The following is a 25972-nucleotide window of genomic DNA, read 5'->3' as shown; positions in this document are numbered from 1 at the left end:
AACCTGGCAAGAGAGCCTTAGCCAGGAGCCTGCAGGCGGGGCCGGGCCGCGATCGAGCCAGCTGGGCAGCGTCGGCGCCCCCGCCCGGCGCAGCCTCCGGCCCAGGCCAGCCGAGCGCCGTGCCCTTTTAAGGAGGCGGACCGTACCACCAGAACTTTCTTGACGGGGGTGTTTAGGCAAACTCGGGCAACTTTATGTCAGCCAGAGGACGATTTCTTTTCTCTTCTGACGCGGACCTGAGTTCAAGTGCCGCTCGGCGGGAGCTGTGCGCTGGTGGGCTTTGCGCGCGGACCCCTTTGGTTTCCCTTCTCTGGAATCGCCCGGAGGGATCGCGCTCACTCTGGTTTCGGACGCGACGCTACCCGGGGCCGTCCAAAGTGTAGTTCGCCCGCAGAGGCCCCAGTGCCCGGATGTCCATCAGGATTAGCGTGAGCCAATACGGTCGGAGCCGGAGGCTGCGCTGAGGACGCCCGGGCTCGGGAGCAGGTAGTCCCGTAACATCGGGGAGTCGCGCTGGGGAAGCGTCCCCGCCCGGCCCCGGCAAATGGTGAGCGCGGCGCTGGCACAAGGGCCGCGGGTTGAAGGCGCTCATGGACAGGAGACCTTGAGCTCTATAAACTGAATGATGGCAGCCCAGTCAAGGTAAGGCAGGCACCGAGAGAAACTTTTAGAATGTGTTAGTGGCTCGGGGAGATTGAAGGTTGCGGGCGAAGGCTTGGGGTGCTGCGAAGAAGACGGGCAGGAAGCAGCTTTGTCATTGCTTTCTCGTCATTCCTGATGCTGTGGTTCATTATGTCAGATAAAAAACAGTTTGGAGAACATCCGAGACAGTTTTCTGCAGAGGAGAGGAGAGGGGTTGAGTTCAAGTTCAGATTAAAGTTAAATTTCTCTTGTCTTCCAAAAATAATTATTTTCAGAGTAATCAAGTTGACTTAACTTGTCTGCCTTTACCCAAATTGTCCTTTAGTTTCTTTGTGCACTTTCCTTTGGTTCTCTTGATTTTTTTTTTCCCGCTAACGCCTTGAGCAGAATTTTAGAAATTAATTAATGTAAAACAGTTCGCCTCGACGGAGGTGACTGGGAATTTGCCTGGTAAGTGACTGGAAATTTTACTGCCAAAATGTACGATTGCACATAAAACGGCACAGCTTGCCTGAATTTGCTGAGTAGGCAAAGACCAGGAACGTACTGGGGTTGGTGAAGGGAGAGGATAATGAACTGCAGTTGCTGTCAGGAACGCTGTTATAAGAACCTCGAGCCCTGGCTTTCCATGGTTTGTTGCTTTATTATTATTATTTTTTTATGGTAATGAGCGCTTAAGAGTGATGACAAGGCATTTGTCGTGATTCTTATGAGATTCAGACTGTTGTGTGTAATTGAATGTTAGTCGTGACAGCAGTTGGTGCTAAGGGAAGCTTAGAACTTGCCTATACGTTCTTTAACTTTAACTTTTACTAGAAAGCACTTTGTGTTACATTTAAAATAATAGGGCTCCTCAGTTTTGCTCTCTGATGTAACATAGTGATTTGGGGGAAATCTTATAAGGCTAAACACATTTCACATCTGAAGACCTAGATGGATCACTCAAAGAAATCAATGCTTTAATGTTGAAGCTTGAACTTGATGAGACTTTGAAATTTTTTCCTAAGGTATAGAACTTTCTAGGAAGAAAAAGAACTTCACTGTATAGCACCTTCTGTGTATATATTTAATCCTCTGAACTCAGTGGTTTATCCCTGCCCCTGTTTTACTGGTTGCTCTAAAAGGTTCTTGGAACCAGGTAGTAGGAAAACTAGGATGAGAAACAAAAGTTGCATCTTTATTTTTTGCTAAGCTTTACTGAAATTTAACTGCCAAAGGGATCCATGGCATCAAAACCACAGATTAAAATACCACGATCTAAGAAATTAAAGACTATACAACAGAGCTCAGTAATATAAGGCTGAGATTTGAACTCAGGTGTGAGTGATTTCAATGTCTTCGCCCTTAAACTAATTAAGACTCAAATGAGGTAATAGCTAAATTGGACACTGCTGTGTGCCAGGCACAGCGGCTGTAATTGAATTACCTCTTTGACTATTCTCAGTCACTTAAATAGGTAAGTACTTTTGTTTTTCACTTTTTTTTTTTAAAGGAAACTGAGGCCCAGCCAGCCTTGTTCTTGCCTGAGGTCACATGGGTAGAGCAGTGCTTGAGTCCTGAGCTGCTCTGCAGCATTTCCTTACTTCCAGGCTGCCTCTTTAATGCTGAGATGGGGTGTTAAGAGGGAGCTGCAAAGCCTCCATATAAATGCACGAAAAGCAATTTCTGCTAAAAGGACTTGGCTACAAGATGTAAAAATCTGAGTTATCATGTGTGTGGTAATTCAATTTGCCAGTAATTGAAATTGAAGGACCATACATATTCCGCTCTTTTACCTGGCCTTCATATGTGCCCTTGAACTAGGAACAAAGCCACAAGGCCATGGTAGTCTGTTGTTTTCCAAGTCTGCATTCTGGGAGTGTATCTCACAAGTGCCCATTTTCTTTAGGTGTAGCTGGACTATGGTCCATGTTCATTCAGACATTGTGTTTGTGGGAGAGTAGGTAACCTTTGAGATCCAAAGAAAGAATGTATGGAGAAGATTGCAGATATTTTTGGATTTCAGGGAAATCTCAAAGCTGGGCCATATTACTCTGAGTAGTGCTAAGAGAAATGGGACCATCACCTATGATATATAATCAAGGTTAGTAAAATCTTGCCCACATGTCCCTCATTGTTTCAAGAGCAGAGAGGTAGCATCTCTCTGCTCTTGGAAAAATTAATTTAAATTGTTGGACTCAGTGGATTCATAAGTCAGTCTGTTCTAACCACAGGAGTTTCCTTGTGCATTGTTTACTTTTTTTTTTTTTTTTTTAGTGAAAAAGGTAGAGGGGAACTTAAATGAAACTGAATTTTGTAGCACTGAGAGTGAATACATGAGCTGACCATGGCACTATTCTCTCATTATTTGGTATTGTTATAAGGTGATATATTCTTCATTTGATATTGATGAGTGGTGTATGACTAATTTTTCATGTGTATTTCTTCTCTGTAGTTGGTTCCTTAAGATAATTGTCTCACATTTTTAGTATCTCCTGCATGAGCTAGAAGTACTTTGAATGAGGGAGGGACTACTTAAGTGTTTCTTGGCTTGTGAACTTTCATAAATTGAGGCTGCATATTTCACTCCTTCATTGTAAAACCTAAAAGTAGAAGATTGATAATTTTGTTTTGATTTGTGGTTGCTTTCTTCTGCTAGATATGGAAGACATTGAATTGAAAGGTCAGTTGCCTAAGTTTTACAAATTAGATTTTGGGTAAATATTTTGAAAACAGTGAATATTTGGTTTGTGTTTTCAGAGATGGGGAGAAAGAGGCAGTCAGTTAAAAATGCAGCATCAGTTAAAACAGGGCATATGCTATCCCTCCACTCAGATCAGTGTGTGCTTCCTTTGGAATCTGTAAGCACAACAGATACATTGACTAGTCTTTGTGGAAATTGTAACAGACTTGCTTTCTTTAATGTGAAATACTTACAGATTATGGCTTTAGTTTCTAAATCCTGATCTAAAGCACTTGGAGACTGTACTTTCTTGGAAGTATATACAACCTGGTACGCCCTTTTTTGTGGACGAGTAAGCCTGTATGATGGGTAGGGGTAGACATGGAGTCCCATCAGTTTGTAGGTCTTTCCTTTTCTATGAGGATTAGCTTGCTTTATATTGAGGAGTGTGTTGATGGATGAAATAGAAAGGAGGGCTTTGGTACTCCATCTCTGCTGACCCCTTCATTGAAGCAATTTCTGGATTCTAGAAAGGAACACATACGTATTTTACACTATGGACAGGGATTAACCGGTTTAAAATGCACCTTGTGCTATTGGAGAAGCCCTGGCCCGCCCCCACCTTGTAGGGAGGGGTGCCTGAATGGGAATGGGGGAGTTGAACTTGCTTCTTTAGGAGAGTAGCTTCTGGTGGCTGAGCACATCTTTTGAGGAAGATGTGGAAATTCGGTTTAGTCAACTCTCCCAGTGTTTTTGTTTGAATTTGACTAAAGTTAATGAAGTTTAAAGAAATAATAATAGAGCAAAGTCAGATTGTTCCCAAGATTATTATGAAGCCGGTTTTTGGTGGATGTGACTCTGGTGGGGGACATTTTCCATTGCAAAGAGCAGTACTCTTAAACTGGTCTGGAACCAGTTTGCTCCCCCCTCTGCCCCCACCCCTGATTTATGAGCTCTATAAAGATTACCTTGGAAGAAAATTTGCAAAAGCAAAGAAGCTCTGATTAAATATGAGCAAATATCAAAGAAGAACACTGGTGTTTTGGAAAGTGCAGTTCAAGGAAGTGATTTCAAGAGGGAAATAATTTATGCAGTGTTTCGACCCAGTGAATGTCTTCAGTTTTTCCCTTATGACACCATTGTAAATAGTGTCCTTGACAGAAGAGAAACACAGACAGGTCTCTTAAGTGGTTTCCTTCTAGTTCATCCTGAGAGCCCAGCTGAGCTTCCTGACTTGGACTAGAGCTTCTTGCATGATAAAGATGGAAAGAGGATTGAGTCGTCTTTTTTTGAGTCAGCTGGTTTGTGGGGATGGTCTTTGGCAAAATTAATACAAGTGGTCTCAGGAGAGTTAGAGGATTCCATGCTGCACCATGAAAAGGCATTCAGTAGCTGGTTCTATACTCTTTGAAAATGGAATTTAGTGAATGCTACATTTAAGTAATTTAAATTTTAAATATAATATATTTAATATTATCTTAATCATGGATAAGAGGAAACTCTCATCTTGGTACTGTCACTTGTTTTGAGCATCCAAATCTTTGTATTACTTAATAGCTGTAAAATGGAGGAATTATAAAGCTGAGTAACTTCATTACTGCTTTGAGAGTTAACATTGTCAACTGGTTTGCTTTTAAATATATAAATTAGGTTTTTCTATTTGCAAATTTCTCTTTCATTCATTTTCTAAGGTAGGAAAATAAACATATTTCCAAAATCTGTCTTCTGAAAGGGAAAATCCTGTATGCGAGATGTGGTGAGGAGGACTATGAACACCACTGTATCCTGACTTTCCCTCCGGACTACTTGGAAATACAATCTGCACCTTCAGGACAAAGTTTCTTGGCTTAGAAGTACAAACATAGCAAGCTTGGGTGTCATAATCTCTTTGTTGCGGTTCAGTTACATTTTATTGATAGGGGTGGGTGCATGAGTTACCTCTTAAATGATTGCCTGTCTTTTTTACTCAAGTAAAAAAAAAAATGGGGAAAGCTAAAGTTGTGGTCCTTTAAGTTCTGCTTCAGATTATTCTTAATTCACTTTAGTATGAATATTCATTTGCTTAAAATAATACAGCAAGTAGAATGCAGAATAATGTCTTGCTCAAATATAAATGTACCAGATGAAGTTTAGCTTTACACCTGGGGTGGGGGGATAAGATTTATAACTTAATGTTAATGCCCTTGGAGACCCAAAAGTAAAAATTAACTTTAATAACCATCCCAGTGCTGACTTTTTGTGTCTTGGCAGTGAACAGTGTTGAGAATCCTGCCCCTGTGCAAACTTTTCCCTTTTCCTATCTATCCACAGTGAGTTAAAGCTTAACTTGATGGTCACAAAGCTGGCAGACTTAATATCCTGAAAGTCTTTTTTCTCTGGTGAACGTCTGTTGTTTTCTAGCATTGGTTTATTGGCTTCGTTTTTAATTTAACTAGATTGGACTCCTATCAGGTTCTTAAAGCTATTAGCCAAAGCAGTAATGTGATGTCAGACTTAATATATTAAGAGGAAATCCCAGTAGTGACATCTTGTCAAAAGGAACTGAAGCAAACAGAAGGGGGAAATATATTATATTTCTATTGACAGCTAAATTGTCTTTTATTCGGTATTAGGTACTGTTTCCAAAGGGCACCCACAGTTCCACCACGTTCTAAAAGGACCACGGATTGTTCTTTCTCCTTGGAGCCCTGCGGACCACACGATCCCTCGTTTGGGTGGACTGAGGAGAGTTAAGGATGCGGCTCTTGAGTCGCTGGCTTGGTCTTTATTTTGCCCGGAAGGATCTTGTCTTTCTTTTCAGTATTGCTTGCTGCTGGATTGGCAATTAAGCAAATACAAGTAATGGAATATGTTAGGAGCCAATGTGTTTATATTAAGCTCAAGGTTCTCAAACTTGATTAGACACAAGAAACCCCATGAGTACTGCTTCACGTGCAGATTCTGCTCTCCACTCCCCCTAGAGATTCCTACTGGGCAGGTCCGGGGTGGTGCTTGGGTGGAGCCCTGCTGGGTCTGAGGCCCGAGGCCCAGCGACCACAGTGTGAAATGGGGAGTGTGCGAGAGAGATGCAGTAGCGTATACACGATATCGTGTAATGCAGTCCTATTTTGATTTAATATATATTCATATATACACGTGTTTCCCCCATTCAATTCAAGTAAGAGATCGGTAGAGAAGGTAGACGCACCTGTTACTGCCTGTATTAGCTGAAATGTCCAAATGCACCTGTATTTTAAAAGTAAAAAGAAAAGGAAGGTACCAAGAAGTAATGTCCACTGTTTGATCAAGCAGCGCTTCCCCAAGAAGCTGGATACTTAATTTACCCTTTCCTATCCACTCTGGGCTTCCTCACAAAACTATTAACTCATGCTCTACACGTGACCGGTCCCCCCCCCCCCCCCCCCCGTTTATCAGGTGACAGTTGTTTTTGTTCACAGGGAAAAGTTATAACTAATTGCGAGTTGGTCAGTTATATCCAGACTTTTGGAGCTGAAATGAAAGTTGGGTGTTTTTTTCTTGTTTTAAACAAAAGCATCGACTAGATATACTGTCGTCGAACAAATGCTGTGCAACAAAGTTTTTAAATGGGACTCCTATGGGAAGTAAATGTTAAAATTATAGCAGATGTCAGTTCCTGTAACAAAATTCAGGAAACACTTTTTGGTATGTGGGTGTTGTAACTTTTCAATTCTTGGAACTTTTCCTTCAGGAAACTGTCCTGTCAAAAGCAGAGCAGTAGATAAAATATGAAGCACAGTTCACAGACTGTCGTGCAGTGTAATTAAATTTTGATTTGGGGCATATGTTTTTGTGGTCGATAGAGCAGAGGCTATCATGTGACTTTCATCCTGGATGACGTGCATCTGGATAACTTGTTAAATTGCTTTTCTCCCTCTCCCCATTCTTGTTGCTTTAAAAATACAGGTGTATCTGATTTACTCTGCATGTGAATTTATGGCAAGTGATATAAAATTAACCAGTTCCCACTGTTCTGTGCAAAAGTATGAAACCTGTTTTCTGTCCAGCTTTGCAGAACTTAAGATATTTTTATCTCATGATTGACAAATTAATATTTGACCATAGAAATTTCTAAGTACCTGTCTAATAAGTTGGTAACTTTAGCTGCCAAAACATTGATAAAGATTTGAGTCCATGATATTAGGATTTTAATTTTGTTCTTTAAAAGAAAATAACCTCATCGCTTCTCAGCCTTTTGACTAAGGTCAAGTGTAAAAGAAAATAACCTCTCACTGACTGAATAAGCTGTTTTAAGTAGGTTTTTTTGCGTTGTTGTTAAAGGCAGATATTTTTTGTACAGCGTTCTAGACAGTAAACCAAGGTAAAGCTCTCATTTTATGTTTTTTTCCCAAGTAACTTTGACCTAGCATTTATGCCTCTAGAAATTCTGTTTTTCTGTTTTTTTCTTTTATAGTCTGTGTATTTCCCACTCCCCCCCAACCCCGCCCTTAGTTCCCTTTTAGAGTTAAACCATTCTTGTGCTAACTCTTCATTTAAAAAAAAAAAAACTGTGTAAATACAAACTTTGTACCACATGGAAAAAATTAGGCAGCAGCATTTACTAACATTAGGATAGTAAAAGGGTATAATGAAACCCAGTGTGTTACATTTGTTTCAGAGTGAAGTTCTGCTCCCTGAAGATGTTGGAAAGAATAAGCACATTAATGTCTGTGTCACTTGGTTTTAGCAAAATTTAAAGTAAACCAATTAAACTTAGTTTTTGTTTTTAAATGGGAATTGTGCCCAGAAGACAAAAAGCCCTAGATTGGAAGTTGTAAAAGAATGAATTTGATAAATTCTATCATTTTCCTCATAGTGTTAGGGTTTTTTGTTTTAACCCTCATGATAGGGGCCTAGTCTTAAAAACAGAAACTTCTTCATATGTTTATTTTAACACTCATACTTTTCTAAGGATAGAGTGAAAATCTTTAGATTTACTTAATGTGAGTTTAATTTAGTCTTAAAAATCATGACAGTTCTCACGACAAGCCTAGAACAGAACTTGGTTTCTGAGGTCACCCATAGTTCTGTGTGACACCCGTAAGGTATTGGTATTATTGATTATTTTAAAGAGTGAAGTAGAAGCTTACCCCTGGTTGGTCTTTTGGTAGCTCAGTAAATGACTTTTTTTGTAAAGGAGAAGAAGAGTGATTAGCTTTAGTCAAGGTCCATTCACCATCACGCAGATCTTTTATCTCCTGTGTTACTTCTTGTTTTATGAATGCTTCTTTCCAGCCTAAGTTCTTAATTTTTTCCCTCTATAGCTTTGAGGTCTATTTTACATATCATAAAGTTGACCATTTCAAGTGTACAATTTAGTGGTTTTTAGTTACTTTACTGACTGATGCAACCATCACCATTCATCAGTTTTAGAACATTTTATCCCTCCAATAAGATCCCTCATGCCCCATCCTACCATTAATCTACTTTCTGTCTGGGTGTAAAGTTGCCTTTGGTGGGCACTTCATGTACACAGGACCTTGTAGTTTGTTACATCTGTCTTTTTTCACTCACATAATTTTTTGAGGTTCATCTATGGCATATCCTGTGTCAGTAGCTCTGTTCTTTTAGTTGCTGAGTAATTAATTCCATTGTCTGGATAGGGCAGACTGGTTGTTTCCAGCTTTTTTGGAGGGGCAGTTAGCATTTGAATAATGATGCTATGAACATTTGCATGCAAGTCTTTATGTAGATGTATTTTTCTTTTTCTTAGCTAGGTACCTAGGAGTGGAATTTGCTGGGTCTTAACGACAGTTTTATGCTTAACTTTTTGAGAAACCACCAAGCTGTTTTCCAAAATACATGCTCACCCAAGGCTTATCTTCTAAAATCATATTCAGTATGACAAACCAGTCTGATTCACTTGGTTTCTTGTGTTATGTACTATGTCCATAAAATAGTTGGGCTGTGAAAATAGTGGTTCTGAGATGTGATCCATTTTGCATTTGATTATTAGGAAATGTTTTAAATTTATATATGACTTAAAAATGCAACTCTTTTTTTTCCTCTCATAGAAAATTCTTCACAGTATTTCTTAAATTAGTTGGGCTTTTTGATGAAGAAACTTATTAAAGACTGTTTAAAGAAAACCAAGTTAAAATTTAAAATATCAGTGCATGCTAACTGTTGTCCAAGTTGCAAAAGAAACTTCCAGCCCACAATTCGGATACCACAAATATATTATTAAATATAAATCTTTTATTTCATAACTGCAGAATGGCCCTAGAAATTGTCACTGCAGTGTACTTTTTAATAAAAAGCATTCAGGCAAAAATTAACTGTTCTCATTCACTACAGCCTCACACACACAGCTATGTTATCTAAGTGAAGCTTCTGGAAATTATCGTTAAAACTTGGGTCCTGCCAGGGGAAGGTGGTGATCACATGTCCTCAGTCAGTGGTGTGCTCCAAACTTCAGGAAAACAAAGATCTATTTTAAAAACAAAGGTTTCATTAAATGCTCTGAAATTGTCTGTTGGTGCATGTGTGATGGTAATAAAAGCAGGTCATCTTTTCAGCACCCCCTTGCTATTCTGTTTTTTTTTTTTTTTTTTCTTCCTTAAATGCAGTGAGGCCCTGGTTTGTTGTCCACTGTTTGGCCTGTCTTGAGTAAGTTTGCCCAGCATGCTTTCTGCGTTGGAGGCTTTGGTGTGTTATGGTGTGTTATCGGAATTTACCACTTCTGGTATTAATTTACCTACTTAAAGATTACATATCAGTATTAATAGCTTTATGACTGTGGTCTATCCACAGGCATGGACAGTGCTTTTAATATTGGTTCTCCACGTCCTGCATTGATGGGTCCAGCCGCAGCACATGCAAGGCTCTGAGCTGCTTCAGGCAGAGTCCCCCTTCCTGCAAGGAGACAAAATCAGCAAACGGGCGGCAAAGCAGCTGAAAACTGTTAAGTGCTTCAGCGAAAACCCAACGGGGCGGTGGCAGAGAAGGGAGTGCGGGGAACTTGGTCTCATGTGGGCATGAGGACCTTCGAGGAAGTTGACTTGAAATGGAGAAAAAGCAAGTCGTAACGTGTTAGAATGAATTGTCCTTTCAGAATTTGCATAGGAATCAGTGATGCTGAAGGGGGAGGACCGGCATTTTAAACAGGGCAAATACAGTTTTAGGAAATAAGCATTGTGGGTCCGTTTCTTAAAATAAAATTTTAATTATTCCTGTGGATTAATTCTACCAAAACTCAGACCTGTTTTTTAAAAAAAATTTTAATGAAGGCATAATGTGTTCCGTAACAGTGTAACTTGAACTTTTAAAGTGGAGACTATATTTTCTAAGCGTTTGCTTTGATGGGTGCATAAATATAAACAAGTTAGCCATGTGGAAAAGAAATTTGAGAGGACATTTTTCTTAGTTTGGATGTGATGGAATTAGAGAAGTCACAGCTCAGTGAGGACAGTCATAAGGGAATGAAGATTTAGACTGTGAGGAGGATATTTAAGCCTGGCGATTTAAAACGGTCAGTAGTCTGCATGGCATCTTCCTATACACGTGTAAGACTGCTGTGGGGAGTGGGGTGAAGGATGGCCTCCACCTCTGCCAAAAACAGATCTTGAAGAAATAAATAATTTATAAGTGTTAAGAGGCTTAAGCAGTGCCCAGGAAGGAACTTCTTGTTGAAGATAGTGAAGCATGAAAATGCAGTAGAAGGTGGTGGTCTTTTAGTGTATATAGAAATAGAACATAGATAGTCTCCTACCTTGGGTATTTTAGGAGGTAGCAGATGGTTTTAACTACCTTTTTCTCAAGGGATTCTGTGGCTTCTTGAAAAATGTGATCACAACAAACTACTGTAGGAACTGAAAGTTCTTACCCTCTGCATGCATCACAGCTGTATTTGATCACAGAGTTGCTTCAAGGATCCTGTGTTCGTTATCACCGCTTCTCTTTCGTACCACTATTTTACAGTTATTTTCAAATAAATGTACTAAGTTGTAGACCTTCTGTGGCATAATATATGGTACTTTTATGACCATATTGTGAATATGTGAAAAGAAGGTATATTCTTTATTTTCAGGGTCCACAGTTAAATGTGGGTTTGTACCTTAGACCTATTTTGCATTATTTCTATATTCTTATTTTTGTCCACTTATTCTGCCCTGGACCAAGACGTGAATAAAAGTCTCATACAATTAAAGAGTTTCTATCTCTCCTACTAACTGCTGAAGTTTTTGCTTTATGAATGGTGATACGATGACTTTGGTGCAGAGATACTCATAGTTGTGAGTTTTAGGTCACTCCCCTTGAAGGTACTAGTTGCTTACATATACTCCCAGGAAGTGTCAGGAGTACTGGTGATGTACATGTCTAAAATAAAAGATCTATCTTCACATTTTTCATCCATGTGGATTTTATTTTGGTTTAAGGAGTGGCAGAGGGGGTCCAGCCCCCCACCCCCACCTTCCCACTCAAAAACTAGGCATTCTGTTCTCCGTTCAAGAGCCATCATCAGACTGAATCGCTGTCGCTTTATAATGTGTTTTGATATGTGGCTGAGCCAACCTCTCTTCTTTACCCTTTGTGCTTTCAGAATTTCCATGGATATTTTCTCATGTATATTTTTCAAAATCAACTTGAGTATTTTGTCAAAAAGTGGTGGCTTTTAATAGAATGACTTCCTAACAAACTTGTAAAACCTCATCCTGTTTTTCAGAAGTATTTAAGAGTTTTAAATGGGATTACTGTGTTCTCTGTAGATTTTCATGGAATGGAAAAGGGTAAGTTAGAGTGCCAGGGGCTGAATCACCAGCCAGATGCCACTCCTTTATCTTGGAGACATTTGAGAAATGCTGTTTGCCTCAGTTTCTCCAAAAGAGAAAAATGTACATTTGCTTTTGTCATGAGTGAATGTGTTATTAATTCTCTAAGTGAGATCATGTTTCTCTAAGTGATGTCTGACTAGCTTTTGGCAGAAGGAGCATTTTGTAGACTCTGTTGCTGGGGATAATATCTCACTTGCTTGGTCATTCACTTTTCCTTGACCATAATAGATATGGCTTAGGCTCTTTAAAATCTTTTTGTAGTTCAGTAAAATGAAAGTAACACTATATTAAAGTTAATTGTAATTACAGTGAAAGATAAATATCTTCCTTAAATCTCAACAGCTTGACCAGAGGTTTTGTTTGTTTCCTTTTCAGCTTTTCTTTACACATTAAATATTTTCACATAGTTGAATTATTCTTTTTTTTTATTTTTTGAGTAAAAGTAGATTTATTCAGAGAGATACACTGAAAGGCAAGAGAAAGGCCATGAGGTGTGGGTGTTGGGTGCTCAGATTAAAAGTTAGGTACACACTCCATAGACAGAATGTGGGCTGACTCTGAAGAGGGAGAGGGCCAGTTGAATTTTTCTTTATATATGTTTGATAAGTGATTTACTTACTTTAGACTGTTGTAATTTTTGAGATTGCTGTTTTTCTCTTAAATTTGAAAAGGAATAGATAAGATTTTCAGAACTTTTATACTTAGAAATGTCGTGCTAAGAATAATTTTAAAAGCCAAACGAGTCCAGTTAATATTGACTGAAACAAGAAGTTACTTTATAAAACATCTAGGAGCCAAGGTAGAAATGGAGAAATTAACACACCACCACTTGGATTTAATAGATGTTACCGTCTATTCCTAGTTCTGATTGTGGAAACGTACACTGAACACCATACTTATGAACCTCACTTTTGCTTGTAAGATTTTCATAGTTGAAGAGCTAATATGGCCCACAGACTTGTAATAATTGAAGATTCCTTGTAGGATTTTTTCTTTTCTATTCACACGTGCAGATAATGTACAGGCATGCTCACATTGCCTCAGTAGAAGTTGGAATCATACAGAGACTGAAATCATAATTTCTAGCCATGCCTTTAAATATTAGTTTGAAAAGTTGCTGTTTTGTTTCTTGCTATCAGTCTCACTTTAAAATTGACAAGAAAATAAACAGATTTTTGGCAGTTGCCTTTAACTTTGTAAATCTTAATCTGAATTATGTTTGTTTAAATTACCAGGAATAGAAAATTCAGATACTTAGATTTTTATAGAATTCCTTTAAAAATTGTGCCCAAACTGTAGGATGACAAGGGTCCCTGAATTATTCGTTTACTTGAGGGAAACATTTCTGATTTAATTGAAAAATTTTTCACCACCATTATGTTTTCATAGTTGAGCTGGTAAGAGTGGGTAGTTATTTCAATAGGTGTTGGGAATTTAAAAAAAAAAAAAAAAGCATAGCTAGTTTCTTGATTACTAATTGCTTTTCTCCCCAAAATGGGTTTGGAACACAGAAAGTGTTTTGCAGAAGCAGCAATGAGATTCATGTGATGAAGGTTTCCGCCCCCAGACTGAACCCAGAATGTTTTCTCACTTTTGCTGTCAAAATGTCAAATATTTGAAACAATAATGGTGATGAAACAAAGTTTACAAACCATGCTTGAGTAAGATGGGTTATCCTACACTTAAGTTAGTTTTTGTTTGGCAGGAGGGAGGGAGGAGTGGTGTGAGGAGTCTTTAGGCTTAGTAGAAGGAAATTGTAGGAGAAAATGAATTTTTGGGGCAGTATTTCTGTTGGTAAACCTGGGCGCTTTGAAGGACAGAGGCTTTATGTATAATTTTGGTATATGATAATAGCAGTTACTTATTGAGCATTCTGTTATATTCTGAGTCCTGAGCCAGGAGCTTTGCATGTTTGATATTGGATCTGTAAGGCAGAGATGGTCACTTCCATTGTACAGATGAAAAAACTGAGGCTTGTGAAGATTAATTGACCCGGGTTACACAGCAAGTGACAGCTGACACAAGCCTCTATTAAGCTACTCCAGACTTTTATTTAAATGTCTTTGTCCTGTATACACTATCCATATGGCCTGTGTTCCTTGGTTTACTAATGGAGCGAAGGAAGGATGGAGAAAATGGAACATGATTGTATGTGTATGTCTGTCTGTCTTTGAACTGTGACTGTGAAACGAGGAAAGGGAGGGAGAATAGGGAAACCTGGTATTTATAAAATTCCTCTTAGGGTGAAGAAATGTGCAGAAGAAATGTGAGGTCAGTCTTTCCTAATGCCCAGCACTGGGAAGTGCCTTTTCCCCTGCAACTTGGTCGCCACATGGTGAATTAGGGAGAAACGATGGAACTATTTGAAGTTGTAAGGTATTTGTAATTCAGGCAACTGCTGTAATATCTGGAAGGGGAGATACACATGGGCAGAACCTTTCTGGATGAAAGATGTAAATCCTTCTGACCCCTCATCTTCCTTCTTATAAGGATGCCACTTCCTTATAAGAAACTCTTTGTGGAATGAAACAGGCATATTTCTGCCTCTTCCTTTTTAGTATGAAATGTACGTACCTCTTTGCCTCCCATGCAGGACACCACACTTTTCATGCCATCCTTCGATTCTCCCTTTTTTTCCTGCTGTTCTCTCACCTGTTCTGAATGCTGTCAGCTCTAAAAAACCATTGCATTGTGTTTAGTATTGAATTATTTTACTTTCTCCTTGGGGAGGAAAGGAATGGGAAGAGCAGAGAAAGAATGGAGGCAACATCTGTGCTGCTTTGCTCAGCTCTTGGACTCCAGCTGTATGTGTTAATAATAACTCACAGCTACTGAATACTTAACTGTGTGCCAGGCACTGGGCTAAGCATTATGTATGCATTAGGTAATTCAATTGTCACAACAGTCCGAAACCTTTGGTACAATGTCTCTATTTTAGAGAAGGGGAAACTAGAGCTTAGGGTTTGTGACTTACCCTGTTAGCCATAGCTTGGTAAAGATAGTCTGGAAGGTGCCTGTCACAAAAGTAGCTATTAGGAAAGATCTCCATGTTTGTCTTCAATCTGCTTTCTCGGTAGAAAAGGAATTCAGTGACTTGGGGACTATTTCTCATTCTCCAGTAGTGGCTCTCAACATGGGGGAGAAAGGGAAAAAAGGAAGAGAGTATATATTACCACCCCCCCATCCCCAGGGATATTTGGCAATGTCTAGAAACATTTTAATTTATTTATTTCAATGGAAGTACTGGGGTTTGAACCCAGGACCTCGTGCTTGCTAAGCACTGCACTCTACCGCTGAGCTATACCCTCCAACTCCACTTCCCACCACGCGTATTTGATTGTTACAGTGGGGAGGAGGGTGTGCTACCATCATTTAAGATAGAGGCCATACTGCTAAACATCCTGGAAATGCACAGGACAGCCACCACCGCAGAGAACGATTTGGCTCAGAACATCAGCAGTGCCACGATTGCGGACCTCTGCTCTCCAGGTCCCCTTCATCATAGGTGTGCTTCAGAGAGCACCTGTACCTTGTCCTCAGACTTCCAGTTAATCAGTGCTGGCCCCAAATATGAGTTACTTAGCCTTTTGGGACACAGTACACAAGACATTGCTGGGTACCGTGGGGATTACACAGCCCTATAGAAAAGGGAGAAGTGGTCAGACTTCTCATAGAAACTCAGAAAATGGAAGAAACACTTCTGAGTGTGGTGAGGGAAGGATTTGTTGAAGCAGAAGGGCCGTGGCGTGGGCACCAGCTTGAATGGATACAAGCTGTGAATTAGGAAAGTGTCAAACCTGAGTGGGTGAAGAGCTGGGTATAGTTTTTAGGGCTGGAGTTGCATCTGGGGGGCATTTTTAGACTTCTTGCTTACCCACTTCAGTGCTCTGTTGACTGTGCAGTTTAGCAGTCATTAGCTCACTTAATCCTCATATTAATCTTAGGGACTTGGGGCTATTATTAGCACCCCCCCCCCTTTTATGGCTGATGTAACTGAGACTCAGGTTAAATGACTTGCCCAGAGGATCACAGCTGGCAAGTGGCAGAGCCCAGTTTGACCCCTTGCTAACTCCAGAGACCATGCTCTTACCCAGCTTAGTATGCTGGTAACCAGCATGTTCCACCCTGCCCTATATTGCTCAGCCTCCTCTCTGTCTTCTCCAGATTCAACCAAAGAAGGTCTCCATTTGGAGACCTTGAGTGGCTATCCAGCTGCTCAGTAGCAGGAGGTGGTCGAGGGGTTGGAGGTGGCGAGGGCGCATTAGCAGAGAACGAGGGCGAGCTTTCTAAAGGAGCAAGGAGAGAACCCTGAGTGAGGTGGGCCTCAACATATCTGCCAGGGAAGAGGTTGATTGCAGCAGCATTTTGAACTAGTTTGAGGGAAAAAATTATGCAGAAACGGAGATTGGTAGGTATAAAGTAACCACCTATTGTATTACAGATTTACTTGTGTAAAATGCATTTCTAAAATCTGGGCCTCTTGTATGTTAGATATCAGATGCAGCTCAAACTAGGGAAAGCGGAACCATAGAATTAGGCCCTCCTTAAAGCCCAAAGCTTTCTTGCTTGGTAATTTTGTAGGGAAGGCTTGCAGGAAAAACACTTTGAAATATGAAGAAGGAAATGTGATTCTGGTGCTTCCTTTATAGGCACTAAATCAGTACATGAAGAAATAGGACAAGAATCAAAGAAGATTAATTTTCCAAAACCTCACAAACAACCTAGTTCTCAAATAGGGAAAAACTTTTTTTTTTTTTTTAAGTTGAAGATGGGGAAGGAAAGGAGGAGGAAAAGGTGAATTAAGTCTTCACAGTGGTTGCTAAGGCGATTGCCCTGAAAGCTTTGCAGATGGGAGCCCGAAACTGACTCCTGCAAATGTGTGTATGTATCTCTGCCTGATGGCTTGTAGTTTCTCAATAGAGCAAAAAGCAGAAGCCAGAGCAAGACGTTGAAGGAGTGAGGTAAGGTTTTGCTCAGTGTGCTCGTGCAGAGACCACTCATGCGCACCACGCACGCAGACGATCAAGCTGTTTCAGTTCCGCTCACAGCCGATGCGATCGTGTGTCTCACAAGTTCAGGGCCACTCTTAGTTCCTTCCTTTCCTTCCAAAGGTCCACCATGCTATTGGATAGGTGAATTTGTGCTTCCAAGTTCTTCCTTTCTGATAAAAATTCAGATTTCACCAGAAGTCTCTGAATATGTCTGAGGGAAAGTTGTGGGAGCTCCCAGCATGGGGCAGCCTCTCAGCTCCTATCATATTTACTAGTTTATTCTTGTGGTTTTTCTTAATGTTGTAATGTGAACATTTCCAAACCATCAGAAGAGTTGAAAGAATTCCGCAGTAAAAAGCCTTATTCCCAGATTATATTGTTAACACTTTATTGAACTTACGTTACCATGTATCTCTTCATCTCTTCGTCTCTGAAACTGTCCAGCAGTCTGCCTTTTGTGCTTTTTATATCATTTGCAGATATCAGTGTACTTCCCCCTAAATACTTAGGCTTGTATGCCATTAACTGATGTTCAAGTATTTATTTACAGTGACCCCCCCTTCCCCTTCTGCCATACAATTTCTATGCTTCAAAATGTACAAACCTTGAGTGCACTGGTATGTTTTGACAAGGCATACATCTGTGTAACTCAAACTATGAATACGTTATAGAACTAATCTTAGGGCTATTTTTTTGGTGTGTATGTGGGAGGATGATTAGAAGATGAGTAAACAGACATTCTTCTGTTTTATTTTTCCTCCTTCCAGGGTGTCATTTCTTTCTTTTTTTTTTTAATTGTAGGATGAGTTGTATGTGCTTGATAGTGTCTCATTTTGTAGAGATTATTTACTTAGTTTATAGAGGTCTCAGACTAAAACCTTTGGTTAAGGTACATTTTTCTTTACCCAGATTTCTTTTGCTAAGAATTCTCTTGGATTGCTGTATTAAGTTTCTGGCATTTTAGCACCTTCTAAGATATATTGAATATTGTTTTAAAATGACTTCTGCCATGACTGCTGAAACTGAAATTTCTTCTGTGTCCATGACTAGGGATATGGTGACTGCTTTCCTTAAAATAAGCAAATTCTTCTTTACAGAGTACTTTGAACATTTGAGTCTGACTCCAGAATCATTAAAGATACATTTTTTTGGTTTGAATTAGCCCTTGCCCTAGTGAAGACACTTTGCGAGGACTACTGGCTCCACCCATTCTTTAAGACCTCCCTGTTTTGGGGTAACAGTAAAATGCCTGGAACAGAGTGTAAGTAACTCACCCCTTGCTCCTTTGTTAAGGGTGTGTGAGTTAGAGGAATGAATGCTAGGCTGACTGGGTTATGTGCTTCCAGGGTTATGTGTGAAAGTCAGGGGTAGGAAGGCGGGGGCTCTCCCGAAAGTGGTAGGCATAGGTGACTTCTGTCATCCCGTGTGGGTGGGCGCAGGGGTCTCAGAGCCTCCCTCCTGGGCAGGATGAGAGAAGTCTGGGGGTGATGGCATGTCTTCCCTGGCGGTGGTTCTATACGTAATCAAGGGCTCCAAGCTGAATCGAGAAAAGTTGTAAATTGTCAATCAAATTATCTGGTTGCATGTTACCTGCTTATTTCTGTTCTGTTATCCTCCAGCTTTTGGTAAAGTTTAATGTGAATGTTCCAGTTATGTCTCAGCTATTTGAGTGTAAGGAAACAGTTGAGACTATGATTGGGCCAGAGTTGTGAGGGAGGCAGCGTCCCCCTGAGAGCAGAGGTGAGGGTAGCAGCCTTAATTCCTGGGAGATCCCCTAGGAGGTTTTAAATTCAAAGGAATAAGACATCAAATAAGAGGTTCACTGTACCTCCATTGGAAGATCTCAGCTTAATTTATCAAGGCTGTGAACCAGTTCCCTTCTACCATCAACCTAACAGCTGTCCTTTTATTTAAATAAAGGTACTCAAATCTAGTGGTGCAGTCTCCCACCAGACTTCTGAAGAACCAGGACATTTGAGGAACAGTGAGTTCTGACCTTTAATAGCAGCCACTGGCCTAATTCTTCATATTTTCCAAAAACCACACCGGCCTGCCAGAGTAGATAGCTCAGGGAAGTTGGATGGACTCACTGTGCCTTGGGAGTTTTTAATCCCAGAGCTTCCCTTAATGTTTTTTCTTTTGCTCTGCCATCTCCCTTACATCCTGTCCTTTTCCATTTATTTCATCATAAAATTGTTAAGAGTTGTAGTGTGAAGGCCATTATTCTGTTGAAGATGCAGCTGGAACCAGTGACTGGCATGGTTTTTATGCTTCATGCATCTCCCTGACTTCCACCAGCACACTTTTTTTTTTTTTTTCAACTCTTTGAGGCTTTTGACTGTTAGGCCAGACAAGGTATTGAGACGGGGAAGCTGAGTCCTGGAGATGGCGGATAGCATCCTAGTGTGAGTGACACGTTGTGGGTGGCGCTGGAACCCGAAGGCTTGGCAGCTTAGGACATGTCTCACCACACACTGCATTATCCAGATCTTTTGGAATAAGAGAGTAAGGCATTAAAATTGGATAATTAGAGATAAGAGTAGAGATTTTGTATATCTTTCCATTCTTCGCTGCCACCACTCAACTTGGCAGCTCCTCACCCCTGCTGTCCTAGGGCCGCAGCAGCCGTGGACAGTATGTAAACAAATGGGCACGGTTGTGTTCGAATCAGTGTTCACAAAAACAGGCAGCTGGGCCAGACTTGGCCCGTAAGCCATAGCTGGCCAACCCCTGTTCCCGTCCCTCTTTTTGTTTCTGCTAACTTTGTTCAGTGCACATTTACAGGTGGAAGCGTGAATATTGATCAATGTTAAGTCAAATAAGAATGTTAAAAAAATTTTTTTTCCCTTCTTTGGCACTGGTAGCCTTATTCTCTAACTAATTTTACTCACAACTCTGAAATTTCTGGCCCAATCATGTCGGGAAGTTAAGGAACAGTTTCAGGTGGAGATATTCAATTAAACGTTCTTTTAAATTTACTGCTGACCTTTTTCAGTTCTGGAATTGTGACCGCTGGCTCAGCAAACAGAATGATACATTGGAGGTCTTGAAAACAGTGTAAAACACTTGAATTAGACAATCAAGGTGGACTGCATGGAGAGGCTCTGTAGCGGGCTGTGCGCTCGGGCTCTGGGGCTGCCCTCCACGCATCAGGGAAGGAGGGTGTGGGAGGAGTCATCAGCTTTGCTTTTGTGATCATCTGTGGCCACTGTCAAGTCCATTTGCATTCTAAACTTTGACACCCCCACCCCATTCATTTTCTAAAATGGACAGTTTTTGGTGTGCGGGGTATTTGAGATGATCGTTTCAGGCTGAGGAAAGCCCACACGACGTTATCAGGGGACTGTCCCCAAGAAAGACCGCTGAGGCCTAGGCAAGCCTCTCGGAGTGGATGGCTGCAAAAAGCTGTCACCCCCACAAACACCCCAGGGTTCTTTGGATCCGTTCTACGAGGAGTTGTGCGTGGGGAACAAGGCGAGATGGGTGCAGATACCCACGGCCGAGGATCCCTTGCTCAGCACGGGTGTGGGGGTCCCTTCCACTCTACCAGACTTCTGCCCAGCCTGCAAGCTCAGGTGGCACTGCTCTTAATTAAACTGTCCAAGGCCCCTCCATGTAGACTGGTGTTCTCCTCTGATTCTTGAGCCCTTGTAACCGACCTCTGTAGTCACTCGTAGTGGCCCCCCCCCTTTATTTCTCCCACTAGGTTGTATCTTTACTTCTTTTGTTGCTGGGTCTAGCACATAGGGGTCAGGGTTGACTGGAAGCATCTCCTGTTCCCGTTCTTCGGGTTAAGATCTTGAGTCGGACTGCAGAAAACCAGAGATGAGTGCAGCAGTGCTCTTAAATAAATTTAAGTGGCGTAAATAATATTTAAAATGCCGTTCTGTTTGAAGAAAATACTTAACAATCAGAGGCCTTGTTTAATGTAAGTTAACAGTGTATTTGATAATTCTGAATGTTTCCTTATCATTTCCTTACAATGGATATATTAGCCTCTGCTTTTTGAAGAGAGAGGTAAAAATGGAAATTCTGAAGCATTCTAAAGGGCATAATCTGCAGAATCCTGAACTGTGCTGCTTTTCCTTTTCACATAATTGAGCTCTCCGATTCTAGTTTACTAGCATTGAAGAAGGGGAAGGGTGCTTTATTAAGTTTGATAAATACCCTTTGTTTTATGCAAGTGAACTGCCTGTTGGCAGTGATGGGGAAAAAGAATGATAGATTCTGCATATAAATGTTCACGGCTGGGCCAAAATCCAGCCCAAAGAATCCTGACAAGCTTTGTAAGGCTCATAACACTGCTCAGCAGAGGTCAAAATGAAGGGAGACTTCTCCAGAAACACAATGACTTACTGTTCAGCTTTAAGGCCAGGCCAGTTATAGCCGGTGGTAGGAGGTGAGCCGGGGTTATGATGAAATGAGAATATTTAGAAACGTGTAATTGTTGCTTGTTGCCATATAAAACACCAATACATGTTTCCAGCTTTCTTCTCCTATAATACTCTCCCTGTTCTTCCTACTCGAGTTGTCTGTGGAATGAAATGGAATAATGAGACTGGCTCTAGTTTTTATGACATGGAGCTTTCTTTCTGTGAAAAACAAATGTGACATGTGCAGTTAACCAAAAGGAGAGAGAACTGTAAGTCAAGATGTAAAGGAAAATGCTGATGGTTCTGTAGAAACACTTACAGGAACACTTTATTCTTAGGTTTTTGTTCTCCTTTGTGTAAATCGCAGGGAAGATTAGATATCTGTGTGGTTTTATTCCATGCGATTGTTCAAGCCTGCAAACTTGTTTCAGTCCTAGGAAGTTTGTCTCTTCATACGTGTGTCCACAGCAGCCTGTTTAACTAGGTTTAAAACGCAACTGGTGATGATTTCTACTCCTGAAAGTTGTGTGTTGATTGGGGAACGGAGGATCCTTGAGTTCAGCTTTAGATCCCCTCTTCCTTTGTGGATTGAGCTTCATTAAGCAGGTAGAGGAGGAGCCCTGCCATTTGCTGGGGTTTGTTCATTAACTGAAAAATGTGTTGGATCTCTCTGTACTCATTTAAAGAATAAATGTTTCTTAATATTTTCTTCTTTAGGGAAATAAATCGCATCCTGCCAGTATCCTTATTATCCCATTGTTCCTACTGTTCTTATCAATACACAGACATTGCTTTTCCTTTCATTTTCCAAGTGTGAGCCTTTTCCTGTTGCTTTTTGCAGTTGGTTAGCAAGTCTAAATGCTGAGCATTTGTTCTGGCTGGAGCTGGATTTGGTACATTGGCCCGGTTTCAAACAGTTCTTCTTATCGTATGTGGTGCAATTGGTTTTCTGGAATGTGTGTTAGAAGTTCAGTCATTGGGAGGGACTCTTCCTTTTGGGATGGTAAATCCTGTACAGTTTTCCAAGCTGTTCTGTAGAGTGTAGTTTGTTCAGTTTGGTGTGTGTTGGAAATTATCTGATGTTTAAGCTGTTGAGTGATTAAAAAATAGCCACATAGTATGTTTGATCTCTTATGACTAGATTTAATCTTTTTTTTTTTAAAAACAACAACAAAAAACTGCTCCTGTATAATTTGAGAAAAGAGTTGCTTTTAAAAATCCACTTAGGGACATTTTAGCAGTTTCATGAGATACAAGATGCTTTTGGAAATGATTTTTTTTTCCCTTGTTTTCTATGTGGTGATTGAAAATTTGATGTATTAATCAGAGGATGCTGTCCATAACTGCTTAGTTAAAAAAAAAAAGATTGTCTTTGAAAATGCTTCTGTTAACTTCAAATTGTATGTTTTTTTAATAGACTTTATTCTTTTAGAGCAGTTTCAGGTTCACAACAGAATTGAGCAGAAAACATGGAGTTCCCACATAGCCCTCCCCACCCACACATGTATACTTCCCTACCCTCAACATCCCTCATCAGTGTGGCATATTTGGTATGTATGATGTTTTTTTAATTTAAAAAAACTACTATTGTGTCTGCAGCTGTATGCAGAATTCCATCCACTCAACTAATACTCATTTAGCCTAATAGGTTAGTGCTGGGTACATAGTGAGGAGGAAGAGAGGAAAGGTGACTGACCTTCTGCAGAGCTTACATTCTTCCTGGAGGTAAGGGTGGGGATCCAGATATAATTAAACAGATAAATGAACAGACAAGACCATGTTAGATAGTGATAAAAAGAGAGAGAGCACAGTGAAGTACTGGAGAGCCCAGGGTAGGCGTGGGGGTGGGCCAGAGTGGCCATTCAGATCTGGGACCTCGATGAGAAGCTGATACTTAACCGGAGATACTGGTGACAACGTTGTCCTTGTCTTTAGGGACAGAGTATCCAGATGGGGCTCAGCAGTGCACAGCTCGAGCAGGCATGGGAAGGCCACACTGGAGGGGAACGGATGTGGGAGGCAGCAGTGGAGAGGAAGTGAGGAAGGAGCCGCCTGGCCAGGCGTCTGGATGGGAATCTTGGACGCGGGGGAGCCTTTGGAGGTGGAGGGCTTTCCTCGGTGGAAGGGGCTGCATAGTCTGATTTGCATTTTAAAATACTCCTAGATCTTGTGTTTTCTGAGAGAATTTTTCATTGTGGGAGTGTTGTTGCTGAAGTTTTAGTCCTAGAGACACCTTATTAGTATTTTGAATCTTGTTAATTTAAAATTGTATTTGCTCTAAATGTTGCCAACCTTTTTTCCCTTTGATGTAGTATAGTTGGACTTTTATGACTAGTTGAAGAATAAAACCTATAACATTAACTGATAAACATACTCTGTGAGCTGAGGTGGCTTGCACGGCTGATCTGGAAAAGAATGATGTCAGCTTCCTTCCAGGTTTGAATCACTTGATGCGTACAACAGTCTGGTAAAATCGGTTTTAGGCATCAGACAATGAATCATATTTTGTCATCAAATAGTAAAAGAAGACTGGCAGAATTCGGTGGAATTCTGGGTTGTTTGCAATTGAGTAAGGCTGGAATATAATTGTTTTAGTCAAAGATGTGTTAAGCACCACTTTTTGCTAAGCACTCAGAAATAGTCCTTGCCCTTAAGGAGCTCACAGTCTAATAAGGGAAATCTGTAGGCTCATGTACAGTCTTATTTTTGTAAATGTAAACATGGGCAGATTGGCAAGAAGAATGTTTCACGAGAAAGAAATCATTCACAGCAGGAGATGGGAGGTGAGAGTGGAGGCAGGGATGTTTTGGAAGGCTTTGAAAGTCAGGTTAGGAGTTAAGTCAAGTTAGGAGTTCATCAGAGAACTGGCAGAGAGAGGAGGGCCGTTTCTCCAGCCTCCCAGTTCCTTGTGCTCAGGGTTGAATGGAGAGGCAGTCAGTGGAAAAGGGTCCTCCGTGAGGACTGAGAGGTAAGTGGAAGCCAGGTGGAAAAGGGTTGCTTGCACAGTCACCCGTCAGCTTTAATCCTGTAGGCAGCAGGGGGCTCAGAAAGCTTATCAGATGGGTGAGTAACAGGACCAGACGCATGCTTTTTAGAGAGAGGCAGCTTTGTGGAGCTAGGTAGCCCAGGATGACAAGAAGGGAGGAAGTCCACACAACACTTCATTTCAATTTTGCATGCTTAATTGATTTAATGCCCTAAACTTTTTTTTTTAAGTTGAGTATGAATTAAATGAGGCGAGCATTAAAAAAACAAAACTTAAGGCTTGCTTGTCTGCATTCTTCCTTAGTTTGTGACTGCAGCATTCTTTTAATTTGTAGCTGTAATGATACAGACTTTCACCAGCCTCATTATTTTATAGGTATGTGATGTGGTCCTTCACGGTCAGTTGAGTGTGTAAGCAGAATGCCCTGGGAATGAGGCCAGAGCTCTGGCTGATCCTAGCACAGACCAGACTTGCAGGGGAAGCTTCTACCCATGTTTCTGATGGGTGCCAAATGCGCAGTGCCCACAAGCAGGCAGGCAGAGGCGGCTCTGGATCACCAGGGATCCTTCTAACTAAAGGGGACATAAACATAAATAACTAGTCAGGTATCAGATTTAGCCCCAGTGAGCCTGACCCAGGGAGTAATTTCTGTATGTCCTTTCAATTAACTGCAGTTAAGTCCTGTCTGCATTTTTAGGGAACCCTTCTCAGACCGAGTTTTCTGGAATTTGTCAGTAACGTTAATATGTTCTCACTTCAAGTAACATTAAAAACAAATAGTTGATTAACTGCTAGCTATCTACATCGTCAGATCTTCAAAATTGGGAATGATTTCTTCTCCCTGGTGTGGTTTGTGTAATTGTGTCACTGGCACCAAGGCCTTCCTCTGTCAGAACTAGCTTCTTGTTTTTAAAATGTGTTTGGAAGGTCCGGGACCTGGTGTACGGCACACAGGGACGCATTAGGTCATCTGTCTCCTTTTCCTCATCCTACTTTTGTTAGAGCTGTGTATCCCCACTGCGCCCCCCCGCTGATGATTTCCCCCTTCCCCCCTAAACCCCCTTTAAGACCAGTTAATGAGCAAGACAGGTTCTTGTGATTTTCCATCTATAGGGTAAAAAAATGCCCCTCAAGATATATTTATATGACTTATTAAGAAGAACAAAATGGGTTATAATGAGACTACTTCAGTTAAAAAACAGCAGCTGCTGGTGTGAACTTTGGAACACAGCCTTCAAGGCAGTTTTATGAAGATGGGTCTGTAATTATTATTTAGTGAATGTCAAAGGCTGAGTCCAGGGTCCAGAATCAGTTTTCAGAGTTTCTGATGAGAGTTAACTGCCAAAATTATCAACACAGCAGTATTTCTTTACCCCTCATTTTGATGTTATATGTGTCTGAGGCTGCTGCTTTTGGTTTTAATTAGAAATTTTAACTATACAAATAATGAATGAATACTTCCTTGTGAAAAAGCATGTTTAAAACAATGTTAAAGCAAGATCTTCCCTAAACCACCTACCTCCTCC

The 25972-nt window shown here is 40.7% G+C and overlaps 1 protein-coding gene across 2 annotated transcripts in view; it reads left to right on the top strand.

The window, feature by feature from the left end:
- AFF1 (AF4/FMR2 family member 1) overlaps positions 1-25972 on the top strand; it is a 173330-nt gene that overhangs the window by 53437 nt on the left and 93921 nt on the right. Inside the window, exon 1 of one of the 2 annotated variants that reach the window (XM_032498559.1) lies at positions 216-642. The exons of the other annotated variant lie outside the window; for it this stretch is intronic. Coding sequence (XP_032354450.1) covers positions 623-642 — 20 coding nt within the window. The 5' untranslated portion in view covers positions 216-622. Of the gene's footprint in view, positions 1-215; positions 643-25972 lie in introns of those variants that run through there. 2 annotated transcript variants of the gene reach the window in all.

Source organism: Camelus ferus, chromosome 2 (genome assembly GCF_009834535.1).
Source record: "Camelus ferus isolate YT-003-E chromosome 2, BCGSAC_Cfer_1.0, whole genome shotgun sequence".
In the NCBI taxonomy this organism is placed as follows: domain Eukaryota; kingdom Metazoa; phylum Chordata; class Mammalia; order Artiodactyla; family Camelidae; genus Camelus; species Camelus ferus.
The sequence above is the reverse complement of the archived record's forward strand: the minus strand, read 5'-3'. Positions and strand labels throughout refer to the sequence as shown.